Source organism: Oryctolagus cuniculus, chromosome 15 (genome assembly GCF_964237555.1).
Source record: "Oryctolagus cuniculus chromosome 15, mOryCun1.1, whole genome shotgun sequence".
NCBI classification, from domain to species: Eukaryota; Metazoa; Chordata; class Mammalia; order Lagomorpha; family Leporidae; genus Oryctolagus; species Oryctolagus cuniculus.
In genome coordinates, this window is record NC_091446.1 from 11,524,156 (window position 1) to 11,535,474 (window position 11,319).

General features: G+C 51.6%; 1 protein-coding gene across 7 annotated transcripts in view; it reads right to left on the minus strand.

Annotated features, from left to right (window-relative positions):
- The window catches only part of DENND10 (DENN domain containing 10), a 49,056-nt gene that overhangs the window by 21,389 nt on the left and 16,348 nt on the right, over nucleotides 1-11,319 (minus strand). Inside the window, exon 1 of one of the 7 annotated variants that reach the window (XM_002718738.5) lies at nucleotides 862-987. The exons of 1 other annotated variant lie outside the window; for it this stretch is intronic. In XM_002718738.5, the coding sequence (XP_002718784.1) occupies nucleotides 862-916 (55 nt within the window). In that variant the 5' untranslated portion in view covers nucleotides 917-987. Of the gene's footprint in view, nucleotides 1-270; nucleotides 773-861; nucleotides 988-11,319 lie in introns of those variants that run through there. 5 more of the 7 variants (XM_051824224.2, XM_070057130.1, XM_070057134.1 and 2 more) reach the window with 5 other exon arrangements.

Genomic DNA, 11,319 nt, shown 5'->3' on the forward strand with positions numbered 1-11,319 from the left:
CCCCTGGCCAGCCCAGGTCGTTGGCCCCATTTGGGAAGTGAACCAGCGAATGGAAAGCACTCCCCCGGTATCTGCCTTTCAAATAAATTTTTAAAAAACGAGAGAGAGAAAATTCAGATAAACGTCGTCTTTTGAGACCCGGTTTTGCTGTCTGGGAAGGTCCTGGTGCCTTGGGAGCCAGGGTCGATGTGTAGAGACCGTAGGCAGAGGAAGACCTTGCAACCTACAGGAACCAACCTACAGCAGAATGGCTCCGGGAAACCCGCACACCTGAAACTGCCGGGCTCCCAGAGGTCCCCGACGAACCCCGGCCCTGCAACGCGGAGGTCTCCGGCCTCGAGGGTCCCGGCCTGGCCCGGCCGCTTCCTGGCGAGACCCTGGGCCCGCGTCCCACGCTACCCACCAGCGTGGGCACAGCCACCCGAGGCGGCCCAAGCCCCGCGCGCAGCCGCGGACTCCGCACGCTCAGCGCCAGGTCCCCGGCGGGCAGTCACGCGGGTTCCCACACCCAGGCGGCCGCGGCACCGGACTCCGCGGGCCCGGCCCCGCCCCGCCACCTCCCGCCCAGCCGGCGCGGGGACCCTGCGCGGCCGCCGCGCGTCAGGCAGGCCGGTAGCGCAGAAGGAGTGCGGCCCCCGGGCTCCCGGTGGCCGTGGGGGCCTCCAGGAGGCGGGCGCCGGCCCCGCGCCGAGGAGAGCCGGCCCGCAGCCCCCAGACCAGGCCAAACATGGAGGGGCCGCGCCCTCCTCAGAAGGGCGGCGCGAGGGGCCGCGAGAGCACGGGCTGCCCCAGGCCGAGGCGAGGCGGAGGCGGAGGCGGAACCGCGTGTGGGCCTGCAGAGCAGGGCGCCTGCGTCCTCACCGATCAGCCCCACTCCGAGCATCAGCTGAGTGTCGGCCGCTTCTGCAGTGGCCATCTTTGGACGCGGCCGCCGGGCTGCCGCCGCAGACCCCGCCCTCCGGAGGCCCCGCCCCGTCGGGCCCCGCCCACCGCGACTTCCTCCTCGCAGCCCCGCCCTTCCTGGGTCCTCAGCCCTACGTCCTTGGGAAGCTCCTGCGACCTCGGTTTCTCTGACCCAGGTCTTCATCCGCTGCCTTTTTTTTTTTTTTTTTTTTTTTTTTAATTTATTTATTTGAAAGGCAGGGTTACAGAGAGGCAGAGAGAGAGAGTGAGTTTTCCATCCGCTGGTTCACTCCCCTACTGGCTGCAACACTACAGCTGGGCTGATCAGAAGCCAGGAGCCCGGAGCTGCTTCTGGGCCTCCCACATGGGGGCAGGGACCCAAGGACTTCTGCTTTCCCAGGCCCTAGCAGAGAGCTGGATTGTAAATGGAGCAGCCAGGACTTGAACTGGTGCTCATATGGGATGCCAGCACTGCCGGCATCGGATGGCACCGGCTCCTCATCCGACTTCGTAACTCAGGCCAGTCTTCCTTTTTCATTCTACCTCCGCCTTCCAGTCGGGCTCAGACGAAGGTAAAGAAATTTGAGACTCTCTGGGGACGGAAGAAGGGTCTCGTTCCTTCATTCTTTCATTTATACAGCCATCCCCAAAGTAAAAATTGAGAACCTAATATACTATTAAGAATATAGTTTGATGAAGACTGCTGCAGTGGAGAAGACAAGTTGTGAGCAAACACTAGCACAGCCCAGGGCTGAGTGTTGGGCTCAGTGAATAAGATGCTATCTGGGAGCTGGGCTGTGGCATGGTAGGCCAGGCCTCTGCCTGCGGTACCGGCATCCCACTTGGGCACCAGTTTTAGTCCCCACTGCTCCTCTTCCAATCCAGCTCTCTGCTGTGGCCTGGGAAAGCAGCAGAAGATGGCCCAAGTCCTGGGGCCCCTGCACCCGCGTGGAGACCCAGAAGAAGCTCCTGGCTCCTGGCTTCTGACTGGCCCAGCTCTGGCCATTGCAGCCATTTGGGGAGTGAACCGGCGGATGGAAGACCTGTCTCTCCCTCTCTCTGTAAGTCTGCCTCACAAGTAAATAAATAAAATCTTAAAAAAAAAAAAATGCCATTTGGGACACCTGCGTCCCCTGTGGGAGCCTGGGTTCAAGTTCCAACTCTGGCTGCCTCTGCCTGTTTCGGGTGAGAAGGCGGCAGAGAGAGGTTGCCTGGGTTCTTTGTCTCACAGATGAGAAGAATTTCCATGCAGAAGGCATGTCGCTCCCCGTCTTCGTGGAGGAACGACACAGGACCCTGCGCTGTTCTTTCATCTGCTCGGCCCTCCCCGGGTTTGCTGCTGGTTCTTCCCGGGTTGGCTACCGACCCTTCCACCTCCGTGGAAGGGCGGTTCCCCCTGCCACATTCCCCACTTCCGCAGGGGAGCGGCACACCGCCGGCCGGCTCTCTCGGGGGCTGCACAGGTGTTCCCCTTAGATGTTCCTGGTGCATGCCGTCTCTCTCCTCCTTTATAGTCCTCCTCCGCCAATCCTAACTCGGCTGCCCACACGCCGAGTACGCTGCTCTCCTCCAATCAGGAGCAGAATCAGCTCCTGGAGGTCATCACTCAGGTTGGCAAGAGGCAGCTGCGTAGAAGCTGTTTTCTCCTCTCCCAGCGCCATATTGTGGGAGAGCAGATGCATAGAATAAGTCTTAATTCCAGTAACTTAGTCTAGTCCGAGTTGCTCCCCACAAAGGCAGAGAGAAAAGTGAGATTTATTTAAGTCAGGAATCTCCTGCCGAAGCAACTTGGCTCCAAGAGAGGCAAACCCCTGGAAGCTGGTGGTAGTGGGGTTTTTAAGCACAATTTTGGGGAAAAAAAAACTGACAGTTACAGGGCTGGGACAAAATCCATCAAAAGGACAAATTTGTAATCTTGTTTGCCCTAGCAAAGGTGGGATAGGTAACTCCACTGCTATTCTCATGATTAAATTGGAAACTCCCAAGGAGTGGGATAGGCACTTTTTGTCTTGCTAAAGGCAGCTTTTGGGGAGAAACATGTAGTGGGATTTGGCACCTTCGGGGAACCAAGCATTTTGCACCCTCTTGGGGGACCCTCTTTTCCTCATTGTCCACCAGTATCAACCTAAAACTATAAACTTATAAACCGTGTGACTCCTCACACTTCTAATTTCAGCTTCCTGTTAATGAGCACCCTGGGCAGCCAGTGATGGCTCAAGTACTTGGATCCCTAACACCTACGTGAGAAACCCAGACTGAACGCCTGGCTCCAGGCTTCAGCATGGCCCAGCCCTGGCTTTTGCAGGCATTTGAGGAGTGAATGTTGAATGGGAGACCCCTTGATCTCTCTGTCTCTGTCTCTCTCTGTGTGTCTGTCTGTCTGTCTGTCTCTCTCTCTCTGCCTTCCAAATAAAATTCCAGTTTAAAGATTTATTGGGTGAGAGAGTGGGTATGGTGGGAAGAACAACTATATTCCTAAAGTTGTACATAGGAAATTTATATTCCTTAAAAATAATTAATTAGGGGCCGGCACTGTGGCACAGTGGGTTAAAGCCCCAGCCTGTAGCACCAGCATCCAATGTGGACGCTGGTTCGAGTCCCGGCTGTTCCTCTTCTGATCCAGCTCTCTGCTATGGCCTGGGAAAGCAGTAGAAGATGGCCCAACTCCTTGGGCCCCTGCACCCACATGGGAGACCTGGAAGAAGCTGCTGGCTCCTGACTTCGGATCAGCTCAGCTCTGGCCGTTGCAGTCACTTGGGGAGTGAATCAGTGGAATGGAAGACCTCTCTCTCTCTCTCTCTCTCTCTCTCTGGTTTTACTTCTCTCCATAACTCTTTCAAATAAATAAAATAATTATTTAAAAATTAATTTTAAAAGATTTATTTATTTATTTGAAAGGTGGAGTTACAGAGAGGGAGGGGCAGAGGGGCAGAGGCAGAGAGAAGTCTTCCTCTGTTGGTTCACTCTCCAAATGGCCAAAATGGCCAAGGCTGGACCAGGCTAAAAGCAGAAGCCAGGAGCTTCTTCCAGGTCTCTCACATGGGTGCAGGGGACCAAGCACTTGGGCCATCTTCTGTTGCTTTTCCAGGTGCAACAGCAGGGAGCTGGATCAGAAGTGGAGCAGCTAGGAAGTGGCAGCTTAACCCGTCACGTCACAGTGTTGGCCCTGAAAATAAAGTTTAATAATAATAATTTAAACACCCAGAGTGGGGCCAGCACTGTGGCACAGTAGGTTAATCCTCCACCTGTGGTGCCAGCATACCATATGGGTGCCGGTTCTAGTCCTGGGTGCCCCTCTTCCAGTCCAGCTCTCTGTTATGACCTGGGAAAGCAGTAGAAGATGGCCCAAGTCCTTGAGCCCCTGCACCTGCACAGGAGACCAGGAAAAAGTGCCTGGCTCCTGGCTTTGGATCAGCGCAGCTCCGACTGTTGTTGCCATTTGGGGAATGAACCCACAGAAGGAAGGCCTCTCTCTCTGTATCTCTTTCTCACTGTCTGTAACTCTAACTCTCAAATAAAATAAAATAAAATCTTAAAAAAAAAAACCAAAACTAGACAGCGCTGTGGCTCATTAGGCTAATCCTCCGCCTGCGGCGCCAGGACCCCGGGTCCTAATGCTGGTTGGGGCGCCAGTCTGTCCCGGTTGCTCCTCTTCCTCTCCAGCTCTCTGCTGTGGCCCGGAAAGGCAGTGGAGGATGGCCCAAGTGCTTGGGTACCCGCACTTGCATGGGAGACCAGGAGGAAGCACCTGGCCTCTGGCTTCGGATCGGCACAGCGCACCGGCTGTAGCGGTCATTTGAGGGGTGAACAAACGGGGGAAAAAAAAAAACAGAGTGATTAATGTTCAGAAGGCAGCAAGAATGCAACGTGTTAGTGAAAGGGGGTGTCACCTGCTATGCTGGCATCCTGTATGAGCGCTGGCTTGAGTCCCAGATGCTTCATTCCAATCCCGCTCCTTGCTAATGTTCCTGGGAAAGCAGTGGAGGGAGACCAGGATGGAGTTCCTGGCTCCTGTCTCTGGCCTGGCCTAACCCTGGCTATTGCAGCCATTTAGGGAGTGAACCAGCAGATGGTTCTGGATTTCTGTCTCTCTCCCTCTCTCTCCCTGTAACTCCTTCAGATAAAACAGATAAAATCTTAAAAATAAATAAAAAGTGGAACTACCATCTAAAATTTTTTTTTATTTGAAAGATAGGGAGAGAGATTGGGGCCAGTGCTGTGGCACAGTGGGTTAACGCCATGGCCTGAAGCGCTGGCATCCCGTGTGGGCACCGGTTCTAGTCCCAGCTGCTCCACTTCTGATCCAGCTTCCTGCTAATGTGCCTGGGAAAGCAGTAGAAGATGGCCCAAGTGTTTGGGCCTCTGCACTCACATGGGAGACTTGGATGAAGCTCCTGGCTCCTGGCTTTGGATTGGCGTAGCTCTGGCCGCTGCGGCCAACTGGGGAGCGAACCATTGGATGGAAGATTCTCTCTGCCTTTCCCCTCTCTCTGTGCAACTCTGACTTTCAAATAAATAAATTAAAAAAATAAATAAAAGACAGGGAGAGAGAGAGAGAGAGGAATTTTCCATCTACTGATTCACTCCCCCAAATGCCTGCAATAGTCAGGGCGGGGCCAGGCTGAAGCCAGGAGACTAAACTCAGTCTGTGTCTCCTATGTGGTAGTAAGGACCCAAGTGCTTGAGCCATCAGTTGCTGCTTCCCAGAGTGCACATTAGCAAGGAGCTGGAATTAGAATCGCAGTTGGGAGGCCGACGCTGTGGCGCAGTGGGTTAATGCCCTGGCCTGAAGTGCCAGCATCCCATATGAGTGCCGGTTCAAGACCTGGCTGCTCCACTTCCAATCTAGCTCTCTGCTATGGCCTGGGGAAGCAGTGGAGAATGGCCCAGGTCCTTGGGCCCCTGCACCTATGTGGGAGACTTGGAAGAAGCTCCTGGCTCCTGGCTTTGGATCGGCGCAGCTCTGGCCGTTGCAGCCATCTGGGGAGTGAACCAGTGGATAGAAGGCCTCTCTGCTTCTCTTCTCTCTGTGTAACTCTGACTTTCAAATAAAAAATAAATAAATCTTTAAAAAGAAAAATCAGAGTTGGGACTTGAACCAAGGCATTCTGACATAAGATGCAGGCATTCCAACAGGCTTTTTTTTTTTTTTTTAAGATTTATTCATTTATTTGAAAGGCATATGAGAGAGAGAGAAAAAAAAAGAGATTAATTGATTTAATCTGCTGGTTTACTCCCCACATGGCTACAATGGCCAGGGCTGGGCCAGGCCAAAGCCAGGAACCTGAAACTCCAATTGTATTTCCCACATGGGCAGCAGGGACCAAAGCACTTAGGCCATCTTCCACTGCTCTCCCAGGTGCATTAGCAGGGAGCTGGACAGGAAGTGGAGCAGGTGGGACATAAACTGGGATGCCAGTGCTGCAGGCATTAGTTTTATCAGCTATGCACTTTTTAAAAACAATTTTTAATGATTTATTTAATTTATTTGAAAGAGAGAAGGAGAGAGAGAGAGAGAGAGAGAGAGAGAGAGAGAGAGAGAGGTTTTCCAACCACTGGTTCACTCCCCAAATGGCTACAACCACCAGAGCTGAGCCTATCCGAAGCCAGGAGCCAGGAGCTTCTTCCGGGTCTCCCATGTGGGTTCAGGGGCCCAAGGACTTGGGCCATCTTCCAGTGCTTTCCCAGGCCAGAGCAGAGAACTGAATCAGAAGCAGAGCAGCCAGGACTAGAACTGGTGCCCATATGGGATGCCGGTGCTGCAGGCCAGGGCTTTAACCTGCTACACCACAGCACTGGCACCTCTGGTGTGATTTTACTGGTTAAAACCTTTACAAAGAAAATGTGTCCATGTGTGGATCCCCATTGTTAACTCTGGTAATACCTCAATCTGCACCTCCAATTCTGTTTTTGGTAAAGGGTGTTGCCATCCCATCAGCCAGGAGAAGTGTATTAAAGTCTTAATGTATCTTGACTACTGTTGTAAAAGATCTTAAAGTATCTTAGCTATTGTTACCAGCTGAATTGTGTGTTGAAAATTTGTACATTGGGCAGATGTTGAGGCTTAGTAGATTAAGCTGCTGCTTGAAAGGCCAGCATCCCATAGGGGTGTTGGTTCGGGTCTCAGCTGCTCCACTTCCTATCCAGCTCCCTGCTAAAGTACCTGGGAAAACATCAGAAGATGGCCCAAGTGCTTGGGCCCCTGCCACCCATGTGAGAGACCTGGTCGGAGTTCCAGGCTCCTGATTTGGCCTAGACCAGCATAGCCTTGGCTGTTGTGGCCATCTGGGGAGTGAACCAGCAGATGGAAGATATGTCCCTCTCTCTCTCTCTATATATATATATGTAACTGCCTTTCAAATTATAAAATAAATCTTTTTAAAAAGTTTTTTTGGGGGCTGGCACTGTGGCCAAGTAGATTAATCCTCTGCCTGTGGCACCAGCATCCCATATGGGTACTGGATTGAGTTCTGGCTGCTCCTCTTCCAGTCCAGCTCTCTGCTAGGGCCTGGAAAAGCAGTAGAAGATGCCTCAAATGCTTGGGCCTCTGCACCCACATATGGGAGACCGGGAAGAAGCACCTGGCTCCTGGCTCCGGATCAGTGCAGCTCCAGCAGTTGTGGCCATCTAGGGAGTGAAACAACGGAAGGTGGCCAGCGCTGCGGCTCAATAGGCTAATCCTCGCCTTGCGGTGCCGGCACATCGGGTTCTAGTCCCAGTCGGGGTTCCGGATTCTGTCCCGGTTGCCCCCCTTCCAGGCCAGCTCTCTGCTGTGGCCCAGGAGTGCAGTGGAGGATGGCCCAAGTGCTTGGGCCCTGCACCCCATGGGAGACGAGGAGAAGCACCTGGCTCATGCCTTCGGATCAGCGTGGTGCGCCGGCCGCAGCGCACTGGCTGTGGCGGCCATTGGAGGGTGAACCAACGGCAAAGGAAGACCTTTCTCTCTGTCTCTCTCTCTCACTGTCCACTCTGCCTGTCCAAAAAAAAAAAAAAAAAAAAAAAAGGAAAGAAAAGAAAAAGAAATGGTTCTGAGTCACTACATTCTGTCTGTGTTCTCACAGCCTCACACAACTGCAGAGGACGGAGTCTGCACTGTCGGACTACTATACTGGATCGCTGGGACACTGCTCAGGGCATAGAGCCCTGTACTGGTTCATGGGGGTTGGGGAAAACATCCTGGACTCACTAATAAGCCCCAAAACGGTGCCTCTGGCTCCAGCTCCAGTGCTCAGCCCATTTAGGGGATGCAGCTGCATCCAGTTAGAGCTGGTTCCAACACCCACCACACCACACACACAGATCCCATGCCCCTGCTCTCCTTGAAGGTATTGGGGTCCCTGGGGGTGGCTGCTGCATTTCCCCTTAACCCCTCCAAACATGAATGTGACTGTACACCTTAATCCCAGACCAGGGAGGAATTACTTGTCCTAGGAAAAAGAAGAGAACTCGAGGGAGCTTCACCTTTACTACAGAGAAGAGGAATTGCAGGCAGCGATCCAAAGGTAATTTTCTCACGTCTTTTGCAAGACTAAGAATGGGGGAGCCCCAAGAAATACAGCCTCTGGTCTCAGGCCATACCACCCTGCATGCACCCGATCTCATCTGACCTTGGAAACTAAGCAGGGTCGGGCGGTTTAGTGCTTGGATGGGAGAAACATAACCTCTGGCCGGCAGCACGTGTACATCAGGTTGCCTGCGAGAAGCAGCTTTAACTTGCTGGAGGTCATAGCAGAGCAGCACAGGCTGGATGGCTTCAGCAGCAGCAGTTCTTTCTGCTTACAGTTCTGGAGGCCAGAAACCCGAAACCAGAGTGTCTTAGCAGGTTTGATTTCTCTTGGCTTGCACATGGCTGTCTTCTGGCTGCCTCACTACCTGGTCTTTCCTGTGTGCATACAGTCTGTGTCTCCCGCATCCACCCCTTCTCTTCTTGTAAGGACCCCTATTAGACTGCATTAGGGCCCATGGTAATGGCCTCATTGTAACTTAGCCACCTCTTTAAACGCCTGTCTCAAATACAGTCACTTTCTGAGGTACTGAGGGTTAGGACTTCAACATCCAAAAATATTTTTTAAGATTGGACCATCACAGTTTTTCAGGTCTACCTATTCCTTTCTCTCTCTCTCTCTCTTTCTTTAAATATTTTTATTTATTTATTTGAGAGGTAAAGTTACAGACATTGAGAAGGAGAGACAAAAAGGTCTTCCTTCTGTTGTTTCTTTCTTTCTTTCCTTTTTTCTTTTTTTTTTTCTTTCTTTTTTTTTTTTTTTTTTTTTTTTTTTTTTTTTTTTTTTTTTGACAGGCAGAGTGGACAGTGAGAGAGAGAGACAGAGAGAAAGGTCTTCCTTTGCCGTTGGTTCACCTTCCAATGGCCGCCGTGGCCGGCGTGCTGCGGCCGGCTCACCGCACTGATCCGAAGGCAGGAGCCAGGTGCTTCTCTTGGTCTCCCATGGGGTGCAGGGCCCAAGCACTTGGGCCATCTTCCACTGCACTCCTGGGCCACAGCAGAGAGCTGGCCTGGAAAAGGGGCAACCGGGACAGAATCCGGCGCCCCGACTGGAACTAGAACCCGATGTGCCGGCGCCGCAGGCGGAGGATTAGCCTATTGAGCCGCAGCGCCGGCCCAGAACCATTTCATAATGTTCTGAGAGTTGCTTTCTGGCCCAAGAGCAATCCTCTGCAGTTCTGGAATGTCATTGTCCCCTGGGATGCTACAATAACGTGTTGTAAGCTGGGAGTTCATAAGCAACAGAAACGTGTTCTCACAGTTCCAGAGGCGGGGAAGTCCAAGCTCGAGGATCTGCTTCCTCACGGTAAGGTCATGTGGCAGAAGGGTGGGGAGCTCTCCAGCCTATTAATGAGCCCATTCACGAGGGGTCTACCCTCCTGACCTCGTCACTTCCCGTAGCCCCCACGTCTTAATTGCCAACACCTTGGTACCATGAATTTGGCAATAAGAATTTTGTGGGGGAGAACACAGCATGCAACAATTGGAAATAAACCCTTAAGACATACTGATTTCACTGATAATAAGGTAGGTGGGTGGTCTAGGATTTGATATAATAAAAGCAATGTGATCACAATTGCTTATCGAATTTGTTGCAGTTCATACCAGTTTCACTGGGCAATACCCTTTCATTCGGTTTGGGTTTTACAGACAAAATGCTAATGGGATGAAGCTTTTTTGGAAGACAGTTTGGCAGTGTCTATCAACACGGAATAGTGCATGCCCAGCAACCGAGTTTCTAGGAAATACGCAAGTGCATAGCTATGCCTGTTCAAGGATGCTCATGCAGTGCTGCTGGAGGCAGTAACAATTCCCTGAACGTCCATCAGTGAGAAAGTTTAAAAGAATGGTGCTTTCCATCCTCTAGAGTGCTGCAAAGTATTAAGAAGGGTGAGGGAGACATACTCGGACCACCCACTCACTATGTCCCGTGTATGTGTAAAAGCCCCAAGCTGACACACTTGTGTACAGGATGGAGGGAGGCACACCCTACTGCGGCACAGCTACCCCAAAGGAAAGGGAGTGGGGCAATGGTATGAGGACGGTTTGGGGCTGTGTAACTCACAGTTCTTCAATCTTTTCCAATGAAAACATATTCATATAGAACTGGATAAAATGCAAATATAAACATTTATGAATGCATCTATTTGAAGATATTATAATGGAGCAGGCATTGTGGCATAGCAGGTAAACTGCTGCTTGCAATGCCCGCATTCCACATTGGAGCGCTGGTTCAAGTCCTGGCTACTTGGCTTCCAGTCCAGCTTCCTGCTAAATCCCTTGGGAAGCAGCAGTACCTGATACCCACGTGGGAGAACTTGATGGAATTCCTGGCTCTTGGCTTCAGACTGGCCCAGCACCAGTGATTGCAGCCATTTGGGGAGTAAACCAGCAGGTAGAAGATCTCTCTCTGTCTCTGTCACTCTGCCTTTCAGATAAATAAACAAATCTTTAAACATATTGTAACTGTGTATTTGACACATAAGTGTATTAATGTACTATATATAATGTTTGTACCCATAAAAACAGCACAAGAAGGATTGAACAAATTTTAAAATGTTAACAACTAGTTTTTCTGAGGAGGGTAAATCTTCAGCAGTTTTTCCTCCTTTTACTTTTATTTCATAATTTTGAAAAATGTGTTATTTATTTGAGAAGCAGAAAGAGAAAGCGAACTCCCCATCTGCTTGTTCATTCCCCAAACACCTGCAACAGGCATGGATGGGCTGGGCTGGGCTGAGAGGTGGGAACTCAGTCCAAGTCTCCCCCAGAGGCGGCAGGGACCACTCACTTGAGTCATCCTCTGCTGCCTCCCAGGGTGGGCGTTGATGCGCAGCTGGAGCCAAGAAACAGACACAGAACACAGGCATCTTAACCACCATGCTCAATTCTCAATCCCTATTTCACGAGTG